Source organism: Thamnophis elegans, chromosome 15 (genome assembly GCF_009769535.1).
Source record: "Thamnophis elegans isolate rThaEle1 chromosome 15, rThaEle1.pri, whole genome shotgun sequence".
Taxonomy (NCBI): domain Eukaryota; kingdom Metazoa; phylum Chordata; class Lepidosauria; order Squamata; family Colubridae; genus Thamnophis; species Thamnophis elegans.
The window spans coordinates 25,190,988-25,214,446 of record NC_045555.1 but is presented as its reverse complement, the minus strand read 5'-3'; the positions used below and the strand labels follow the sequence as shown (position 1 = coordinate 25,214,446).

The 23,459-nt window shown below is 41.9% G+C and overlaps 2 protein-coding genes across 6 annotated transcripts in view; one reads left to right on the top strand and one right to left on the bottom strand.

The window, feature by feature from the left end:
* The window catches only part of GLUD1 (glutamate dehydrogenase 1), a 30,050-nt gene extending 27,807 nt beyond the window's left edge, over positions 1-2,243 (bottom strand). Inside the window, 2 exon segments of the mRNA XM_032231818.1 lie at positions 1,789-2,212; positions 2,214-2,243. Coding sequence (XP_032087709.1) covers positions 1,789-2,212; positions 2,214-2,228 — 439 coding nt within the window. The 5' untranslated portion in view covers positions 2,229-2,243.
* Positions 2,244-2,376: 133 nt separating this feature from the next.
* Positions 2,377-23,459, top strand: part of SHLD2 (shieldin complex subunit 2) — a 41,956-nt gene continuing 20,873 nt past the window's right edge. For 2 of the 5 annotated variants that reach the window (XM_032231813.1, XM_032231814.1), the window contains exons 1-2: positions 2,411-2,499; positions 17,912-17,969. The gene's annotated coding sequence lies outside the window, so the exon portion shown is untranslated. Of the gene's footprint in view, positions 2,530-17,911; positions 17,970-23,459 lie in introns of all 5 variants that reach the window. The other 3 variants (XM_032231815.1, XM_032231816.1, XM_032231817.1) reach the window with 3 other exon arrangements.

Below are 23,459 nucleotides of genomic sequence, written 5' to 3'. Positions count from 1 at the left end.
TAGTATGAAGCAACTAAGGGAAAATGCTATAAGGTTCTTTGATAGCCAGCTCATTCTTACAGTGACTTCCATACTCAAGGCCCATTATCTCCTGTTTCTTGTGCTGAAGAGGACTAGCACAAGTGTAAAGATTACCAGGATAGTGTAAGCCGTGATCCTAGGAAATGTATCTATGCAAGAAGCAGGAAAGAGAAGACCTATCTATGAAACGAATTAGATCAGCTGTTACTTCCATCTTGAAAAACACACAAAAACTTTTCTTCACAGTAAGCAAACCAGAAGTCACAAATGCAGACCAAACACAATAAACACTCCCAACTGTCCACCGCACTCATACACCTTTTTCCCATAACTGAAAAATTCAGTAACAGAATCCCTGTACTATTCCGCAAAAGAAAAAAGAAGAGTTCCCTAGGAGGCCAAGCCAAGGAATTTGCCATGTTGCGGGCTGTTATTATTTCGGCAGGACCAACTTTAGAGATTTTTTTTCCATTTGTAATATCGCAGTTGACATATCCACACCATTCATACACAACTTGGCACCACCGAGAATGGAGATATCGTCAGAGTGGGAAGGTAAATTTAAAAAAAGAGAAGAGTCTTGCAAGTTACACCCATTTTTTTAAAAAAAATACACAGAATAGCCAATTTCACTAGCCAGTTTTAAAGGGGGGGGGGGTGGCCAGATTCCTAAAAGGAGAAGGAAAATCGCTTCCTGCAATGTTAAGAACCAGACAATAACTGTATATTCCACAATAACAATCAAATGCCATTGTCTTTGTCCCATATGAGAATTAAATATTGAATAATTATATTATTCAATTATACAAATATAAATTGTTTCAACTCCTACCCTCAGAAAGACGCTATAGGGCACAGCACACAACAACAACTAGACACAAGGAGTTTTTTTGCCCTAATGCCATCACTCTGCTAAACCAATAATCCCCTCAACACTGTCAAACTATTTACCAAGCCTGTATTACTATTATTCTTCTCATCCTTCCTATTACCTATCTCCTCCCATTTATGGCTATAACCATGTTGCTTGTATCTTTACATTTTTTTGGTATTTGTTTCCTAGTATGATTTGATTGCTTATTAGTAACATATTACTATCGCTGTGTTGCATCTTATGATTCTTGATGAATGTATTCTATTTTATTTTTCTTTATGTACACGGAGAGCATATGCACCAAAGACAAATTCCTTGTGTGTCTGATCACACTAGGCCAATAAAGAATTCATGTGTGTGTGTGTGTGTGTCACACATGCAGTAAAATGACAATGGAGAACCGTTTATTATCCTATCCATATAAATGTTTGTAGGGCTTTCTGTACATTAGCAAACCAATCGCTCTCCAAGAGATTTCTGCAGGATAAATAAGATAAATAAAATCCATTTTACCTCCCAGCAAAAGTACAACACAGAGAGAGAGAGAGCTCGTGCATTTGTGCCAGGCTGGACCCTAAAGGGGGAGTGCCCATTCCTTTCCTCGTATGCCACACACACGACGGCCAAAAGACACACACCCAGAGATGGGGAAGGAAATCTCCTCGGGTCACGTATGGGGAATAAACACCACCACCCGTGTTTATTTCAGAGAAGCGGCGACGCCCAAAGACCCGCGTCTGGGGAAGCCTTGCCGCGGAAGGGACGCAGGGCGGCCCCGACAGGGCCCGGATCCTTTGCAGGGGTGAGAGTAGGCGGGGCGCCCGCCCTGCACGCGTGTCTGCCTGCTTCCCTCTCTGACGCGTGTCGGCGAGGGCACGTGTGAAAGGGCTCACCTCCCTTGCAGGGCGTGCGGTGCTGGCTGTGCTGGGCGCGGTAGCCCTCCACCACCTCCCACTCGCCGTTGTCGCGCTTGATGGGGAAGGAGACGCTCAGCACGTGGTTGCAGGGCTTGATGATGCGCAGGATACCCCGCACGCGGTGCAGCTTCTCCTCCGCGCTCTCGCGGGTGCGCAGCCCGGACACCAGCTGGTCCTCCACGATGCCGGCGCCGCGGTCGAAGAAGCCCTCCACCATGCGGAAGAAGTTCGGGTCGTCCTCGGAGGCCTCCTCGCGGCTTACCGCCTGGCTGTAGCCCCGCCGGGACTCCCCGGGCGCCCCCGCCAGATGCAAGGCCGAGGCCGCGCAGGGCTCCGCGCAGGGCGGGCAAGAGGCCGAGGCGGCGGCAGCAGCGGCACGGGCGGGCGCCAGCAACTCTCCCCAGGCGGCGGTACATGATGGCGGCACTCCTGAGGCGGCGACGGGGACGGCCGGCCGGGTCGCGGCCGCTGCCTTTAAAGGCGGCCCCGCGGGGGCGGGCGGGAGCGCGCTCCCCCCCTGACGCCCTCTGCGCAGGCGTGGGCCGCGCCGGCGCCACGGCAACGCGCCGGAAGGACTGCCCCGCACCGAGGCGTGGTTCGCCATTGGCCCGCGTTCGCCCCGCTCACCGTTGCTGCGGGAAGACCCGAGCGGGTAAGATGGCAGCGCCGGCTGTGGGTGTGTAGAGCGTGAGTCTATTCTTCATTCGCTTGAGTGGGGTGGGTGTTTTGTGTGTGTAAACACACCATTTAAAAAAATATATGCAATCATATGTCCTATTTCTCTGTGTCTGTCTATCTCTTATCCATCGATTTATCTACCCTGTCTTATCTATCCATCCTATTATCTATCTATCTATCTATCTATCTATCTATCTATCTATCTATCTATCTATTATCTATCTATTATCTATCTATGTCCTATCTATTTCCTATCTCTCTCCTATCTATTTACCTATCTATCTCCTATCTATCCATCTCCTATCTACCTACCTACCTACCTACCTAGCTATCTAGCTATCTAGCTATCTATCTATCTATCTAATCTTGTGCCATATCCATCATCAAACGTTGGTGATCCTATTTTTGTCAACAGCCACATGAAAAAGTGCTGTCGAGTTTCGTCCAAACCAGTCCGTTAGGTTTTGAAGCATTGTGTTCTTCTTCTGCCTGGACCTTTTTTCCTTCAAACTTTCCCTGGAGGATTAAGTGAAGGATGCCGTATTTTTCTGGGTGTCACATCACATAACCAAAATATTCTTAACTTTTGCTTTTTAATGGTTTTGATTATCTCCCTTGGTTTTCCCAGGCCGCTTATCACCTCATTTGTGATTTTGTCAACCCAGTTTATACGCAACAGCCACCTGTAAATTTGGTTGATACCTAGGACCCTTGCAGCAACCTGTATCAATCATCAGTGCAAGTCAATAATATTTGTGATACATTTTAAAATGTTCAGTTAACTGAGTTTCATGTTCAATGAATAATAATAGCAATAACAACAGTAATAAAATACATGGTTGATATCTAGGACGCTGGCAGCAACCCATTTCAACCATTAGCACCAATCAATGGTATTTGTGACAGATCTTTAAAGGTTCAGTTGACTGAGTTTAATATTTAATGAATAAAACAAATAATAATAAGCATAATAAGCATAGGGATGTGGTTGCTTAATGGCTAGGACGCTGAGCTTGTTGATCAGAAAGGTTGGCAATTCAACGGTTCAAATCCCTAGTGCCACATAATAGAGTGAGCTCGTGTTATTTGTCCCAGCTTCTGCCAACCTAGCAGTTCGAAAGCAGATTAAAAATGCAAGTATAAAAATAGGAACCACCTTTCGTGGGAAGGTAACAATGTTCCATGCACTTTCGCTGTTGAGTCATGCCGGCCACATGACCACGGAGACATCTTCAGACAGCTCTGGCTCTTTGGCTTTGAAACGGAGATGACCACCGCCCCCCAGAGTCAGGAATGACTAGTACATATGAGCAAGGGGAGCCTTTACCTTAACAACAACAACAGCAGACATAATAATAACAAATAACTAACAAACAACAAATAAATTGGAACAACTTATATCCTCTGACGTTACCTTAACAGTTCCTAGGTCCTTTTTTAGGACTCGAGCTGTTGAGCTACCAACCAGCCCCAAAGGCTGTGAATCTCACCAAAGACTAACATAATCATCGTAATCATCATCATCATCCTCTGGAAAATGAAGCTTATAGCTAATGAAGAAGTACTGGGTGAAGTTGAAATTAAACAAGGCATTTTCCAGGGCGATTCCCTTCTACCCCTACTATTTATACTCTCAATGCTACCACTGACAATCATTTTGAGGAAGGTGAACTGTGAATACGAACTTGCAAAGAAAGCACTGAAAATTTTGCACTTGGTGTACATGGATGATTTGAAGCTGTTTGGTAAAACAAAAGCTGAACTGAATTTATTAATTGAAAGCACAAAAGAATTTAGCCAAGACATTGGTATGCAGTTAGGAATTGACAAATGTGCAACAATGGCAACCAAAGCAGACAAAGTCATAAAAGATGATGGACTAGAACTTGAGAATGAAGAAATGATAAAGGCAATAAAACCAGAAGAAGAATACTTGAGGATTTTAGAGGCCTCTGACTTAATGCATAATAAAGTCAAACAATTAACTTCAGCCAAGTACATTTGACAAATTCGCAAGATATTTAAGTCCAAATTGAGTGGAGGAAACATCATAAAAGCCATAAATACCTGGGCTATACCTGTGATTTGATACTCTGCAGGAATAATTGACTGGACCCAGATGGAGTTGGACAATTTGGACAGAAAAACAAGGAAGCTTATGACAATGAATCATGCTTTACACCCTAAAAGTGATGTTGATTGATTATATCTACTAAGAGCAGAGGGTGGTTGAGGACTCTTACAAGTAAAACAGACACTGGAAGAAGAAAAACACAGCTTGAATGATTACATCCAGAAAAGTGAAGAACCAATGATTAAGGAAGTAAATAAAGAGGCCTTTTAAAGACAACTAAGTCAAAAGCTGAATATAAGAAAGAAGTAATTGAGAAGTGAGCTGAAATTGGAAAAACAAAGGTATGCATAGCCAAAACTTGAAAAGTATTGAAGGCAAAGCTGTCCAAAAGCTAACTTGGTTAAGATCAGGAGCACTGAAAAAAGAAACAGAACGCTTTATTTTGGCAGTTCAAGAACAAGCCTTAGCCACAAACTGCATGAAGGCAAAAATTCAACATGTTATCACCAACAGCAATTGTCGCCTCTGTAATGAGAAAGACAAGACAGTCGACCACTTGATCGGTGGGTGCAGCAAAATTTCACAAACTGACTACCTACAACGCCATGACCGTGTTGCTAAGACCATTCACTGGAAATTGTGCCAAAAGTTTGGATTTGAGTACAGCAAAAACCACTGGAACATCAGGTTGAGAAGGTTTTAGAGAATGAGAAAGTCAAGATCTTCTGGGACTTCAGAATTCAGACTGACAGGCACTTGGCCCACAACACACTTGACATAACAATAGTTGAAAAGAAAAAAGCATGGTTCATTGACATTGCAATACCTGGAGATGCATGAATTGAAGATAACAGCAAGAAAAAAATCACAAAGTACCAGGACTTGCAAATTGAAGTTGAGCGACTGTGGCAAAAGAAATCGTATGTTGTCCCGATTGTAATTGGCGCCCTTGGAGCAATACCTAAGGGCTACCTCGCTATTTGGAATTTTAAATTTATCAGACTTGAACATTCTGATTCAACAAAAAAACCATCCTACTTGGAACAGCTTATATCCTCCGACGTTACCTTAACAGTTCCTAGGTCCTTGGTTAGGACTTGAGCTGTTGAGCTATCAACCAGTCCCAAAGGCTGTGAATCTCACCAAAGATTAACCACATAGTAATAATAATAATAATAATAATAATAATAATAATAATAATAGTAATAATAATAACTCCGCTGTTGCCGGTCCCAAGCCCGGATGAGAAAGGAGGAGGGTTGGGGTCAGGTTGGCATCTGGTCCCGTAAAAAAACCCCGCCAACCCATACAATATGGTGAAAAAAACAAATAAGAATTCCATATCGCATCGGTCGTCGGCGCGGGTTAACAAGGACCGCGGCGGATGTTGGGGTCCCTGGACATCCGTCGACAAGTGGGCTACAAGTGGACCAGCCAACAAAACGACAAAAATATAGTGCAGATGAAAACCGTGCCATAATGGCCTGTTACTACAACTCAGCCAGAAAAAAGAGGCTATTTAAAGCGAATGTATGAATTATGGAAACAACAATATCCAGATTCAAATGTTAGTGAACAACGACTAGCAGATCAAAGGCGATTTATTAACCCAAAAAACAATATCACAAGCGGAAATAACTGATATTCAAGACAGAACTAAAGACATTATAGTAGAACTCCCAGAAGAAGCTCTCGGGGAGGAAATAACATCACCACCACTAGAACCAGTTATCACTGAACCAACTGATGAACTAACTCAAAAACAAAAAGAATTGAAGGATAAGATCATGGAGCATTTTCTGCTTAATGAGGAAAGGCAACGTTTACCATCACTAAAAACTGTGCCTAAGAAAATTTTGGCCCCTATCATGAAAATGGTTAATGCAGTGTTTTCAACAATTGAACCGGGATCCATCTTGGAAACAAACCAGTTAATGTACAGCGCAGCTGTAATAGTCACTAATGAACTAGGCATTAAAATCAAAGTACCTAGTCACACAACAGAAAAAGCCTCAAAGCCAAAGTGGAAAATCCGATTAGAACAAAAAGTCAAAAAATTAAGGACAGATGCTAGTAACTTAAAGAACATGCATGAGCAACGGCTCAAAAACAAAAAAATCATAGATCGACTAATCAGAAGATATAGATTGGATACAAGAAACATCAATGAAGCTGTAGAGATTGTAAAACAGCAGATAACAGCAACAGCTAGAAAAATTGAAAGATATGAGGCACGAATCATCCAATATAAACAAAATCAGCAATTTCGATCAGACCAACGGCGTTTTTATCAAAGTCTTAATGTGAATGGTGACACCAAAAGTGAAAAACCAGAAAAACAGGCCACAGTTGAATTCTGGAAAAAATTGTGGGAAAATGCAAAGGACTACAACAAGGAAGCAAAGTGGATACATGACTTTGAGAAAAGCATTGGCAACAAACAAATGCAAGTATTAGAAATAACAACTGAGATGGTCAAAAATCGAGTTAAAAAGGTAAAGAATTGGACATCACCTGGAAAGGACCAATTACATGGTTTCTGGCTCAAATATCTGACCAGTTTACATGCAATATTGGCCAGGCAACTGAATGAAATTTTACAAAAGGGCCAAATTGATGAATGGTTGACAACTGGAAAAACATACTTGATTCAGAAAGATGCAACTAAAGGAACAACACCTGAAAACTACAGACCAATAACATGCTTGCCAACAACCTTCAAATTACTCACAGGCATTATTGCAGATAACATGATGGATTATTTGGAAACAAACAACATCTTGCCAATAGAGCAAAAAGGCAACAAAAGAAGGAGCAGGGGCACAAAAGATCAGCTCCTAATTGATAAAATGATATTAGAAAATTGTAATAACAGAAAAACGAACTTGAATATGGTCTGGATTGATTACAAAAAGGCATTTGACTCACTGCCACATAGTTGGATCATAAAATGCTTAGAAACAACTGGCATTAGCAAAAATATTACATCCTTTACTGAAAAGGCGATGAAACAATGGAGAACTGAGTTGGCAGTAGGGAATGAGATCTACGGAATGGTTAATATCAAGCGAGGAATTTTCCAGGGTGATTCACTTTCACCTCTTCTCTTCATCATCGCAATGATCCCACTATCAGTAATCTTAAAAAAAAATGAAATTAGGCTACCAAACAGCCAAAGAAGCTGAAAAAGAAGCTGAAAAAATTTCGCATTTACTATATATGGATGATTTGAAACTCTATGGAAAGTCAGAAATAGAAATCCAATCATTGACAAACACAGTCCGAGTATTCAGCACCGATATTTCAATGCAGTTTGGCATGGAAAAATGCGCCACTGTATCCATAATAAGGGGCAAAATCACTGCATGTGAGGGAATTGAAATGCCCAATGGCCAATTAATTAAATGCAAAGAAAATGAAGCCTACAAATACTTAGGCATTCTGCAGTTGGATAACATCAAGCATGGAGAAGTAAAAACTGTTGTCAGGCGAGAGTACACCAACAGAGTTAAGAAAATTTTGAAATCTAAATTGAATGGTAGAAATACAATCAAGGCCATAAATACCTGGGCAATACCAGTTATAAGATACACAGCTGGTATAGTTAACTGGACACAAGCTGATTTGGACATTTTGGACCGAAAAACCAGGAAACTAATGACAATGCACTACAGTTTACATCCACGTGGTGATACTGATAGACTATACCTGCCACGAAAATCAGGTGGCAGAGGATTATTACAAGTGAAGCAAACAGTTGAAGAAGAAAAACATGCACTGGCTGATTATTTAAAAGAAAGTCAAGAACTTTCAAGTCAAGAAATCGAAGTAAAGAACAAAAATCTACTGAAGGCCCAACAGACAAAACAAGAATACAGAAAAGATGTGATAAAATCAAGAATGAAGAGTTGGCAGAACAAAGCACTGCATGGCCAATTTCTGGAAAAAATAAAAGATAAAGTGGACAGTGAACAAACTTGGTTATGGTTAACAACAGGTACATTAAAGAAAGAAACAGAGTCACTAATCCTGGCTGCGCAAGAACAAGCTATCCGCACAAATGCCATTCAGGCCAAAATCGAAAAATCCTCTGATGATGCCAAATGCAGACTTTGGAAAAGAAGCTGATGAAACTGTTGATCACATACTCAGCTGCTGTAAAAAAATCGCACAGACTGATTATAAATTGCGGCACAATTCAGTAGCGCAAATGATCCATTGGAATTTGTGCAAAAATTTTAATATTAAAACAGCAACAAACTGGTGGGAACATCAGCCTGAAAAAGTCACCGAAAATCAGATGGTCAAGATCTTGTGGGATTTCCGTATACAAACAGACAAAATACTGGCGCATAATACACCAGACATCACACTGGTTGAGAAAAACAAGGTTACAATCATAGACATCGCAATACCAGGTGATAGCAGGGTCGCCGAGAAGGAACATGAAAAAATCACAAAATACTAGGACTTAAAAATCGAAATTCAACGACTATGGCACAAACCAGCAGTGGTAATTCCAGTGGTAATTGGCACACTGGGTGCTATTCCAAAAGCACTGGAATTACATTTAAAACAGTTAAAAATTGACAAAATCACCATCAGTCAAATGCAAAAAGCCGCACTGCTTGGATCTGCACGCATATTACGAAAATACGTTACGACGTCCTAGGCCCCTGGGTGGGGCCCGACTAGTAACCAATGCCAATCCAGCGAAACAACTGGCCGCTGTGATACAATTGTATAATAATAATAGGCATTAACAGAATCCCCATCCCCAATTGTAAAAGGCAGCTTTACTTGGAACAGTTTTCATCCTTTTACATCAGTGTTTCTCAACCTTGGTGACTTTAAGTCCTGTGGACTTCAACTCCCAGAATCCCCCAGCCAGCTATGCTAAGGTTGAGAAACACTGTTTTACATCATCAAGCATTCACATCTGCCTATCCCATAATAATATTGTCTTTGAGAAATTTACCATCAATCAATTGTAAAAGGCAGCTTTACTGGAACAGCTTCCATTCTGCAACAACACCTTTAATAACTTCTGCCTCTCCCAGGTCCTTAGGAAGGACTTACTAGGTGGATAAAAATGCCAAATCCAGTCTAAACATCTGGCTGACTGTCCAATGAACCATAATGATTTTAATTGTTAAAAAAGTCAATCGCAGAAGTGAATTGCAAAACTTGGAACAGCTTAGATCATGTAACAATACCTTTAATATTATTAAGCATCTACATCTGCCTATCTCAGGTCCTTGGGAAGGACTCAATAGGTGGATAAAAATGCCAGATTAAGTCTGAATAGCTAGCTGACCTGGTGACTTGCCATAATGTTGTCATTCCTATCCCATTGTGAAATGAAAGGGTTTCTTGGACGCAGCAGTGCAAGCTGAGCCTTTTCCAAGCAAAAGGACTCCTTACAAAGCATCCGTGTTTCTCAACCTCCTAAATTTCAGTTGAAGTCCACACAACTTCAGATGGCCCAGGTTGAGAAACACTGCCCTAGGGCCTGCCAAGCTAAGCCACATTAAAGAAGGGGACAGTTGAAGTACCTGGAGTTCAGGCATCCCATTTAATCTTGATTAAGGATCAGCGCCTTGCACTGTGGCTGTGCCCAATGATCTTAGGGGCCACCCTGTTAAAACCAGCTTTTTGTCCATCACCTCTCCGTTAACTCTTACCACACCTGTCAATTTACTGCTCCAGTGAACATCGCACTATAACTGTCACTATCACCTCACCAACACCAATGACATTAGTTGGCCCTTTAAATATAGCCATGAGACCTGGGGATAGCATGCCTTTCCTTCCCCAGGCATTGTCAACCTCTCCCCCCTGGTAAAAAAAAACCCAACAACTTAGAGCAAAAACTTCATGCAGTTTAAAAAGAAGAATAGAAAAGAGGGCTGCTGTGTGTTGTTTAATGGACTGCTAAGTTGGCCACACCCACCCAGTCACATGACCACCTACCCGTGCCCACCCACCCTGTCATTAGGCAAATCAAACTATCCTTTGTCGTCCCCCCAACAGTCTGAGGGACCATGAATTGGCCCCGTTTAAAAAGTTTGAGGACCCCTGGGCTAAATAAATAGGGCCCACTATTATCCATTATGCCAGTGTAACTGCTTATTCTTGGAGATCCCTTCCTCCCAGTTCAGTGTGTCAGATAAACACAGCCATGTATGAATGACTAAATGAATAGCAACAGATGAGCATTTTGCCCCAGGATGGAAAGTGCTGAATTTGTTGGATTGTTTTTACTTTATGTGTTGTTAATGTGCATTTTCCTACGACCCCATTCCCTTGTTTTGGGTTAGGTTGTCTTGGAGGATTTCCTGTTCTTTGGTCATATAAATAAATACTGGGTTAGATCAATAGTACCCCATGTAATGCCAATGCAGCTGCTAGTTGAACTGTCCTGACGAATAGTCTCATGTGAACACAACCACAGCATAATGGATAATGGATGTCTTTTTCTCGCTTGCGCTGTAGTGTCTTCAGGGCTCCTGAGTGAAAGCAGAGTTTACACGGTTGCAGCTGAGATACTGGCTGATGAAGTAAAAAAATAAAATATGAATATTTGCAGGGAGGGCACATCTAGCAAGGAATGAGGGCCAGCACTCGCTCCCCCCCCCTCCATCTCTCTCTCACACACACCAAATTTGACATTTCTAACTATTAAAGAGTTGAAACCAACTCTTAATGGGAACTACAGATTGACTGTGCCAACTTTTAAATCAGATTCTGAGCTGGATGTTGGCTTGTTTCATATCAGCTTCAATACCAATCCTTGGAGCTTTTTAAAAATAAAAACGGAGATTTGTAGAGCTATCTTTTAAGATTTCATCGTCCGCTTTTCAGAAAGGAAAACTGAAGTGAGCATTTTCAGAATTGCTAGAAAAAAAAGGGAGTCCAGAAACTCACAGGAGATCACATGTTCTCTGTGCTGTGTCCCGTTAGAAAAATAAGTGTGGAAACTTAAAGGAGAGTTACTTCTGATTAAGGCAAAGCTGAATTATTGTACAATAAAATATCAAAGCCTATTAGATATATAGCTTGATACTGTTTGCTTCAGGTTTCATTGGGCATAGGGCAGGATATATATAACCCTGACATAAATACACTTACATTGTTTACATTTCATGAAAGCAGTGTTCATTATATGCTGTATGGCAACCTACATTAATAGAATAGAATATTCTTTATTGGCCAAGTGTGATGGGACACACAAGGAATTAGTCTCCTGTGCAGAAACTCTCACTATACATAGAAGCAACAAAGTCATAAATCATAAGATACAACCCACAAAGGAATAGTCATATAAGAGATCAACAGGAGTAGGCAATAGGAAAGGTGAGAAGGATAACAATAATACAGTCCTGCTACAGGGTTAGATGTCCTTAGGCAAAGGAGTGCTGTGGGAATTAAGCGTTTAGCAAAACGATGGCATGGGGTGGGAAAAAACTGTCTTTTGTGTCTAGTTGTTTTGCCATGCAGTGCCCTATAGCGGGGTCCCCAGGGGAGTAGTTGAAACAGTTTATGTCCAGGATGTGAGGAGTCTGCAGATATTTTCTCAACCCTCTAAACTGTTGTGACCTTCAGAATGCTAGAAAGCTGCCATAGTGAAGTAACAGCTGTACTGATGCAGGTTTTTTTTCTCCTCTCTTTCCAGTGTAAGAAAAGGGGCATAGCTTGCAAAAAACAAACAAACACGTAACCGTCATGTGAAGTTGGCATTTTGAAAATCCTCCTCTTTCCATCTGTTTGCATTGAAGTTGCTGGCGCAGGAGCCATGGCAGGAAGGGCTTGCATCAGATATCCCAAGAGATAAGAAGAGTTTCCATAGTTGGCCGTGCCTGTGGACAGTCTGCATCCCTAGCCTGTGAATGGACAGGAACTGTTCCCCTCCCGACCCCCAAAATGAACCATGCTGTTTTCTCAAGTTGAGGCAAATATTGTGTTTTTGGAGTATAAAATGTACCGGAGTATAAGACACACCAAGATTTTGAAGAGGCAAATTTTTTTAAAAAAGTTTTTGCACTCTGCAGACCTCCTGAAAACGGCCCATGTTTTGCGAAAACAGGCCCGGTTTCCCCCCCCCCCAAAAAGGGGCATGAATATCCTCTACGAGGTTTGTAGGGTGCTCATGGGGGGTGGGGGCAAAAATGAGCAAAAAACAGTCCGTGTTTCGCTCATTTCTGCCCTCCGCAGCCCCCAGGAGCACTCTGAAAGCCTTCTAAAGGTGGTGTACAGCCATTTTAGTTGAGGGGACAGGGTTTCGGGAGGCAAAAATGCTGTATTCAGTGTATAAGTCGCACCCAAATTTTCAGCCTCTTTTTTGAGGGAAAAAGGTGCACCTTCTACTCTGAAAAATACAGTACTTTAAAAGTGGGCTTCTAAATCACTTTGAAGGTGGAGTAACAGCTTCTCTGAGATCTTTAAGGATGTTTGCTGATAACCAACCATACCGCATGCTATCTTTGTCTCAATCTGGAACATGTGCACTTCCTTCTTTTTAGAGGCCATTTTTCCCCCAAAAGAAAGGAGAAATGTCCCCCGAGTCCCTGATGAATCAGTGTTAACCCTCCATGAGCTGTGATGGAAGTTACATAAGTAGGAGAATTTGTTAAGGAAACTCTTTATCCAAATCTTTGGGCTCCGAATGAAACATTGCATTTCTTAAGCACTATAATAAGAGACCAATAAAAGTCAAATAAAAGTAGAAATAAAGGAAGTGTGGCCTACATTACTCGAGAATGTGTAGGTCAACCTACATTCAGTTCCTGTTAGATGCAAGAAAGAAATGGCAGTGTCTAATCCACTTATGCCAGTGACGGCTAATTTTTTCCATCACGTGCCAAAAGCAGAGTGCGGGGGGGGGGCATGCGTGAGTGTGCCCACACCCATGATGCTATGTGCAGAAGACCCTCACCCTCCTCCCGCACTTTTGGCACACAATGGACCCCATTTTTTGCCCTCCCCAGGCTCCAGAGGCTTTCCAGGAGTCTGGAGAGGGTGAAAACAGCCACCCCACCACCCCTGGAGGCCCTCTGGAGCCTTCAGGCGAAAAACGGCCTTAAAATAAGGCCGAAGTCAGCTGGCCAGCACGTGCCATAGGTTTGCCATCATGGACTTAGGCTAACATTGTACTTTGCATGTGTCATTAATCGCATAAGGCTGCATATAGAGACACAAGGCATCAGCAAAACCACATATACAGATACTCCTCGGGTTATGAATGTAATGGAGCCTGCCCATTTCATTCCTAACCCGAGGATTCGTGGGAGTGAATCTTGTACCTTGAACGGGATCACTTCCTCCTTTCACCCATGCATTCGCTAATTGAATGTGAGGCTCATAAAGTGCACAAGGGGTATTCCAGGGTGGGGCAGGCCATGGGAGGGGGGCTACTGATGGAATAGGCACCTGCTTAAGAGTACCCAAGGCTTCCCCAACCCACTGAAATGCTTCATATTCCCCACAATTGCTTCCCCCTCCAACCTGTTACGCTGGGTCACTTACCTTGTGAATATCTAGCAAGCAGTCACCTCTCAGCCATGTGCGCTCCTCTTCACTTCTATTTGGGCCTTTGTAGGCCTTGCCAAGCATGTTGCCGGCCAAAATGGAACTTCTGAGAGGTGAATCCACCTCTCTGATGCTCTGTTTGGGCCTCCGCAGGGCTTCCATGACCCATTACAGGCCAAATGGAGCATTGGAGGGGCAGATTCACCCCTCAAAAACTCCCATTTCGGCTGACAACCTTGGTGAGGCCTACAGAGGTCCGAATGGAACTGCAGAGGAGCGCACATGGCTGAGAGGCTGGAGAGGAGACTGCTTGCTAGATCCCCAAAAGTAAGTGTCCTGGCGTGGCAGGTTGTGGGGGAAGAAATTGTGGGGAGCCTGAGGCCCAAAGGGAGCTTCTGAGGGAGGGGGGAATCCCCTCCTCAAAAGCTCCATTTCTGCTGGCAACGTTCAGGATGAATGTTTCAGAGAGATTGCGGTTATTCATAAGGGAGAACAACTGCTGTGGTGCTGCAAGATTCATAGCTTTTGGACTTGTTTGCAGACACTAGGGGGCCCTTATCACAAAACTTTGAACGTTCGCTAAGGGAACACTTATAACCTGAAGATTACCTGTACTTTTCTTTATTGCAGGTATCAAAGCGTCATTAGATTCCATAAATGTTTTTCTGTCCAAGGCAAAAATAATGTAGAAAAGTTAAAATTGTCATGACCTAGAGCCAACCTATCTCGCTCCCTCCCTCCCTCCCTCCCTTTTCTTTCTTTCTTTCTTTCTTTCTTTCTTTCTTTCTTTCTTTCTTTCTTTCTTTCTTTCTTTCTTTCTTTCTTTCTTGTCCTGAATGAATGAAAGAGATCAGCTGCCACAGGGTCATGCACTCTGTACTCTGCAGCTTGTGATCACGTAGGGGCTGGGGCACAAGCTAAGGGCATGTACCTGTTGCCCTTTGCACCTTCCATTTAGTATTTTTTACTACCCGTTTAGTATTTCACATTTGGTCTCATTTGAACAATCATTTGTACGATCCCGGAATGAAAGAAATGAACTAGCGACATAGAGCAGAGATCAAAGATAGGAAGACCTTTCCCCCCCACTGCACAGCTGAACTCTCAAGCTATGCACCATTGCAAAATCAGTCAGAAGAGTTTTCTTGTCTGCAAATACATTTTTTTGCCTGCTTTGGAGTTCTCGTTTCTTCTCTGGGTAGCCATGTTGAGGCTGGTGTGTTGTCCAGCACTTTCCTTTTGTGGGGTGACAAGAAACTGTAAGGAATTCAAGAAATACATCCAGAGAGATATAGGTAGTCCTCAACTTACCACAGTTCATTTAGTGACAGTTCGAAGTTACAACGGCATGGAAAAAAAGTAAAATGGCTGTTTTTCATACTTATGACCATTGCAGCATCCCAAGGTCATGTGATCCAAATCAGACGCTTGGCAGCTGACTCACATTTATGACGGTTGCAGTGTCCCGGAGTCATGTGATACCCTTTTGCGGCCTTCTGACAAGGGGGAAGACAGATTCACTTAACAACTGTGTGGCTAACCTAATTATTGCAGTGATTGACTTAACAACTGTGGCAAAGAAAGGTCATAAAATGGAGCAAAACTCATGTAACTAATGTCTCACTTAGCAATCAAAATTTGGACTCAATTGTGTAGGTCAAGGATTATCTGTACTGCAATGAGTGGTTATGGAACTTTGCATCTCTCTAAGAGCTGGTCTGGTAAAGTGGAAAATCTGGTACAGTACTTACTCATTTTCTTGCTGGGGTGGGTAGATATTTAAAAATAGAAAATCCACCCCAAATTCTGGATCTTGTCTGTCAGTCCCAGTGACATCCCTGATTGCATTAATAGATACACTGAGAATTCAGTAGCTTCATTTTAAAGGTAATAGGAATATAGAGAGATCTTTCACTTGCCTTTACATTTTTATATAGAACTGTACAGGTAATCCTCGAGTTACGAATGTAATGGAGACTGCCAATTACATTTGTAACTCTGAAGATTCGTAGGAGTGAATTATGTAACTTGGATGTGATCACTCCCTGCTTTTGCCTTCGCATTTGCTAATCAAATGTGCGGGTTGTTAAGAGCATGAGGTATCTTAGGGTGGGGAGGGCCGTGGGGGGGTGTTTAGTGATGGAACAGGCCACCCGATCCACTGAGATAACTCATGCTTCCCCCACCTCCCTTCCTGCCACACCTGACTCACCTTCAAGGATCTGTCTTCTTTCTGCCACAGTTTCTTTGCCTTTGAGGCAGAGGAAAACAGGATGACTTTGCTTCTTGCGTCTGGTTGGCTTGCAAGTGCTTTTTGCGTTAAGAGAATCAGAATAGATCTGGAAGGGACCTTGGAGGTCTTCTAGTCCAGAGTGAAAGGTTCTGGGGGCTGTGATCTCACATGACTTCCGGCATCTCTCCACTTTTGCAGAGAATGGGTGCCTGAAGTCGCATGAGATCACGGTGTCCCCCCCCCCCCCAATACTTCATTATCGGCACGAAAAGCATTTGCAAACCGACCAGATGCTGGAAACGAAATCGTCCTGCTCTCCTCTTCTTCAAAGGCCAAGAAACCATGGCAGAGTCAGATCTTTGCAAGGTAAGTGAGTCTGGTACGGCAGGATGGATGTGGGAAGCAGTTGTGGGGGACAGGGAATAGGGTGAATGTTGCTGTCATTCATAAGGGCGAACAACTGGCGTGGTAATGCAACATTTGAAATTTTGGGACTTTGTTGTAAACACTGGGGAGGCTAATCGTGTAACTTCAGTCACTAAGTGAACTGTCGTAACTCGAGGATTACCTTTATTTCACTGCTGGTCTGAATCATTCGCCACATATGCATTCTGATCCACAGTCAAAGAGCGAATAGATTTTTTTACCAATATATTACCTTTGAAGCTGGAAACTAACAAGGTCATGTATATTTGTTTGGCAATATTGGTGTCCTGCTCAGCTCAGCTCCTAGTGATTTGCAAAATAAAAACCAAATAAATAACCTTAACGGACATAGAGGAATAAAAGACAAAACCACACAGATCTCCAAAACGTTAATCCCCCCCCCCCCCGCCTTGTAAAAAAAAATCTGGGCTTCACTGCTCAGTGAAAGCCAACAGAGGAAATGCCAGGCAACCTTCAGCACTGCAGGAAAATGCAAATGCCAGTCAAACGTTTATGAGCAGAAATCTGGCTGACCTCAGGATTTCCAGAAAGGGCATTTTAGGTGGGGGAGGGGAAGACTTAATTGGGCACTTTTTTGGTCTTGTGAGTAGCTGAACTCCAGAACCTTTGCATTGCTGTTCACAAGCAGAAGAGCCGAAGTTTATGGCCTGAATCCTAGATGGTTACAAAGAGACCTTTTGTCTCTTGTGCCGGGCTTTGTATCCTGCGCTATAACACTCTCTAAACTTTGCAATAGCTTTTGCAGAGCAGAAATATGGCAGAACCATTATCAGCAATTAAGAATAAGCCAGCGAGACAAGTTGCTCTCCTCTAACCCACCCCCCCACCAATCATTTGTTCAACAGCGCACAATTTTGGGGTTGTGTTCTGCTGGCCTCATATAATCTTACATAATTTAGCATGACGGACGTTGGAAAGGGACTCCCAATTGCTAAGAATTTTTAATCAAAACCATTTGGAGGAAAATGGGACCCAGAAATGTGAATTGTAACAAAGGCACACAAGGCAGAGGGGTTTATATCTGGTTCTTCTATTTATTTTGGAGAAATTTGGGTAGCAGTGCCCAGCGCTTTGGCCCACACAGGTATTTTGGCTTCTGTCAGATCTGTAAAACTGGCTTCTTTTTTTTTTTTTTACAGACTGCTGGAAGTTAACGAAGAGAATGAAAGGGAACTTCTTCATTAAAGGTGGACAGAGGTAAAAATGAGAAAGAAATATTGCCCTTCAGATCTGATTTTTCATGCCGAGTTGTCATTTCAGCAATCTCGGTTTTGAGCTGTGAAAGACAATGGTCTGTGGACCATTGGTGGTCCGCAGAAAAATAATTTGCATTTTTTAATATTGCACTAAATACTGTGTATCATTTTTTTAAAAAAAATCGGTATTAGTGGTCCGCGGGATTTAAAATTATGAATTTAGTGGTTCCTGATGTCCAAAAGTTTGGTGACCAGGGAAGGAGTCCTTACTATATCCCAGACAATCTTTTCTTGACAACTTTCAGCGATGGAGCACCCACAACTTCTGGAGTGGATTAATTGTTCTCACTGCCAAGAAATTCCTCCTTAATTCCAGGTTGGCTCTCCCTGTGACCAGTTTCCACCAGTTACTTCTTGCCCTACCTTCACGTGCTTTGGAGAGTAAATCGAGACTCTCTTTTCTGTGGCAGACCTTCAAAAAGCTCCAGAGAGGGCAGGAAATTCAGGGGAGTTGAGCATAGCATGCTTAGGAAAAAGAGCCCATCGTGATGAGATAACATTCTTTTTCTCATTGAACTTTTGCAGCAGTGATGTCATAAAGAGAATTTTAAGGGGCATTTCTTAAGAATACTTTTCATTCATCTTTCATCTATGTCTGTCTGTCTGTCTGTCTGTCTGTCTTTGTGTCTGTGTATGTATTTAGGGATACACACACACGTATGTACATACATACATACATACATACATACATATATATATATATATATATATTATATACATATACGCACGCGCACACACACACACACATATATATATCCCTAAAACCTCTCAAGGGGAGGGGGATAAGATACAGCCTGTTGTGCCTTAAAATGGCTTCTACTGTACAGTGCAGTGGAGTTGCTATGGTAACAGCTTCACAGTACTCTATAAGGGGCTCCCTCTGGCAAGGGGGAAAATCCAACATTAGAAATTACGTTTGGTCTGGATATTTTCCCCCTATAAATAAATACCCGGGCAACGCCACATTATCGGCTAGTCTTAAATTAAAAGACAAAATCCCACATAATAGCAATCCAGCTCCAGGGAACTCTGGGTCAAAGAAGCTTATCTGGGTGGGTGTTTACTGTCTGTGAGTCTGGGGCACAAATACTGTACTAATATTTGATCTTCGTCAAACACCAGAGAGAGGGAATATATTGCTCTGTTGACATTTTCGGTGGCTTTTGATGCCTGTTCCTGTTCCTTCGTTAGATTCATATCTGGGAGTTCAAGGCACATTTGGTAGGTGGGCAGAGGGGGAGAATTGGTCCAATGGCTGAGGGTGAAGCAGAACCCTAGTCTCCCCAATCCTACTTCAACTTCTTAGGAAGTTGTGCCTTAAAATGCCTTCTACTGTACAGTGCAGTGGAGTGGGAAGATCTTTACATGGGAAGTGGGAAGATCTTTACCTGTCTGTCTGTCTGTCTGTCAGATAGCTACATTATTTATCTATCTTATCTATTTCTCATCTCTCCATCCATCCCAGGCCTCTAGTGCATGCATCCACCCACCCATCTATCCCAGGTCTCTGGTTTGTCTGTCCGGCCTCTGGTCTGTCCATCCATCCATCTATCCAGACCTCTGATCTGTCCATTCATCCATCCATTCATCCATCTATCCATCCATCCATCCATCCCAGGCCTCTGGTCTGTCCGTCCATCCCTCTATCCCAGGCCTCTGGTTTGTCCGTCTATCCATCCATCCGTCCATCCCAGGCCTATGGTAGAGGACCCTAGATTGAGGAAGACACATACCCACCATAAGGATGAGAAAGGAATTTTTATATTTTTGTCTGTGTCTAGGTGTCTGTGTATACAGTACAGTGTGCTGTGGTGTGTGGGTGTGGATGTGGTATTTCCCACCATTATATATACTGAACTTTAATTCATAATTTCACAATCTTTTACATAAAAAAAATGATGAAGGAGCCACTTCACTTCAGAAACTGTGTCAGAAATCTACCCTGGGTAGTAATATAAACCTATTAAATGATTTATGCTCCTCCTCAATCCCTTTAAAATCTTCTGGTTGAAATGCATCCAAACCTTTCAAAGATCCCCCTTGACCACATGAGCAATTTAAGATTGCTATTGAAGAGTCCTCCTCCATCTTTTGATATTTTTTTTTTCCAAGCTAGCTTTCTGCTGAGCATAATAGTCGTCCGTTCTTGTAGCTGTCTTGTGACCGGCGAGTCCATTCCTTGCTCTCATTCATTGCATAATGCGGTCTTAGTTATGCATTCATCTTTCACATTAGTTACATTTTAATAGGAACACTACATGTTGTATAACTGTAAACTTCCTTGATTGTGCCAAAGGTATTTGTTTACATTTCAGGCCAAGTGTTCTACTTCATAGACTTCTAGGAAATGCAAAATTCTTATTTCCTAACTTCTCTCCGAGTTCCCATTGTTATTGGAATCTGATTAGAACCTATAACGATGGATGGTTTTTAATTGGAAAATTTGGGTATGGAAAGAATAATTGTGAGAAAGATTATGTCATGTTGGATTGCAAGGGATTGGTGATCCTGTCATAATTGACTTTGACATAAAATATTCAGAAACAAAGTACAAATACATGTCATTCAGAAATAGATCCTTTTCAAGTGAGAGGATTCAATTAAATGTTACGTGTTGCATTGGAAATTTTATCTTGTAATTGTTGAACATAATAAAAGTATAGATAGCAACAAAGAACAGGGTAAACTAGGTGATAAAGTTGGAAAGAAAAATAGGAGCAAATGACTAGAAGGATAAAGGAAACAGAATAACAGGAGGTATTTTAGTCAAACCTCCTACTCAGGAGTATCTTACACCATTCCAGATAAGTGGCTGTCCAGTCTCTTCTTAAAAATCTCCAGTATTGGAACATCCACAGTTTCCAAAAACAAACCGTTCTAATGATTAATTGTTCTCACTGTCGTGAAACATCAGTTCTAGATACCTTTCTCCTTGATGGAAAATGATGGTTGTCCATTCTTTTGAAAACATTGGCAAGAACATACATAATTCTTGTCAGTGTGTATGAGACTTGGCAGAGACATGGTAACCAGGTCAGCCAATGAATAGACATGGCAACTAGGTCAGCCAATGAGTGCTGTTTGAAAACTGAAACATTATTTGCTAGAGACAGCTAGGAGCTTGGGCGTGGCTTAGCTTAACTTCTGTACTAAAGCTCTGAGTCTGTGCTGAGCTTTAAACTAGTCTGCTGCTCTAAACTGTTCTCTGAAACTGTTATCTCCTCTGCTTCTGCCTGTGTTTGCTTGTATTTACTATCACGTTGGAAAACCTGCTTTTGGTATTGTATATTTGCTTCATGTGTTATATTATATATAAAGAGAAGTTAATGAATCTTGCTGAATCAATTTCCTGTGTGTGATGTGATTGTTGCAGCAAACTCTGACAGTCCTCTTATCCTCACATCTATTTTTTGAGAAAAAAAATTATTCCATAGCAATAGCACTTAGACTTATATACTGCTTCACAATGCTTTACAGCTCTCTTTAAGCAATTTACAGAGTCAGCCTATTGCCCCCAACAATTTGGGTCCTCATTTGACCGACCTCCGAAGGATAGAAGGCTGAGTCAACCTTGAGCCAATGAGAATTGATTTGCTGAACTGCTGGCAGTCAGCAGTAGCCTGCAGTACTGCATTCTCACCACTGTGCCATCATTAAATGTTGTGCCATCATTAAATGTTGTTCATCCATTGAAGTCGATGCTGGCCCGCTTTTCAGGATCAAATCTGGTTGTGTTATGTGGTATTTTCTTTGTAGACTAGACAACCCATGACCTGTTGGGTTCCTGCAAGGTCCCCATTGACTTTTTCCTTGCGAGCTTCCCAAGGAAATAAATTTCAAGGCCAAATCTGTGCTCTTGCCATCAGCCGGGTCATTGAGTGATCCCCATTGATTTTTATTTTATTTTTTAACTTGCAAGCTTCTTAGGCTTTCACATTAACTCATGGGAAGATGTCAAGGAACATGAGAATTTCATTCACATGGGAGTCACAAGTCCTGGCATTCTGTAAAACTAGCCTGTGTGAGATATGTTGGTTGAAAAGGTTTTGCCCTTTAATGTCCTTTTTCATTCAGTTAAAAGTTACAGGCATGGGAGATTATGTAGAAAGTTTCTGACTGAACCTCAGAATTTCTTAAAAAGCAGTTCTTCCTTTGATCTAAGACTTTGTCCCAAGTTTTTCTGAAGATTCTGTTTTGTTGTCATTTAAATCAGATAAATAACTTTAAAAATGCAATCAAATGAAACTGGCCAAAATATATTCCATAGGAGAAAACGGTACCGCTGAGCTAATACCCTAAGGATTACCAGTTTATTAAGTCAATTTCCTTTTGTACCTTTTTTATGCAACACCCAACTGAAAATTAAACTTGAATAATGATGCTGTTGCAACTCAGGCTTAATTTTAAAAATGCACTTTGTACTTTTTGCCTGCTAAATTTTGGCTGCGTGAGCAGCACATTATTGATAACCTAGAACTTCTCATTAAATGGTTTGTTAGTCTATAAAATCTGCCACTTGCTTATTTTTTCAGTCAGAAACTGGAATATCACAGTTGTATTTTAGCTATATCTGCCCACGATATCCAAGGTGACCCATACCTTCATTATTATTTTCATGGCACCCAGGTGTTGAGTATACATATGCTTAAGAGCAAAGTTATCTAATTTGATGCCTATCTTTATCTGTTCTAAAAAAATAACGATTAACTTGATTTTGAGATAGCTGTGGATTTTACAGTGGCTTGTGGTAACCTGCCCACTTCAAACCTAACTCTGTTCTTCCTTGTATAGTAACACCAGCTGGTACTAACACTAACATCCCTGGTGCAAAGTTAAAGTGTGAATTCTGTAATTCTGAATAATTGCAATGTGTGAACCTGGCCTTATGGTTGGTAATACATAATTTCGAGTTCAGACTCTAAGGTGTAATCCAGGCCATTGAGAGAAGTGATCTGGAATCATAGTTGCAGAAAAATAAAATGTTGCATTGTCTTCTTCTTCCTCTTCCTCTTCATCTACTACTACTACTGCTACCACCACCACCACTACTTCTACTTCTTTTCCTCCTCTTCTTCCTCCTCTTCTTCCTTCTCTTCCTCCTCCTCTTTTCTTTCCTCCTCTTCCTCTTTTCCTCTCCTCCTCCTCTTCTTCCTCCTCCTCTTCTTGTGTGTTTCAAAACCTGTGTTCAAAATCATTTTCGAAACACGTACAGCCCTAAGTACAAAAACATACTAAACAGTATTGCCCAAACAATCGCAGATGATCAAGAATTGCACATACAAATCTTTCATCTTATTAACATGCTTGTGCAAGTACTTTTTTCCTCTCAGTCTCTTCCTTCCTTTTGTGTGTTCAAATACTGTGGTAAGAGCAGTTTCAACAATTTGTTGCAGTGCCTAGCAAAGCTCAAAAGCTGCTGATGCAACTAGTT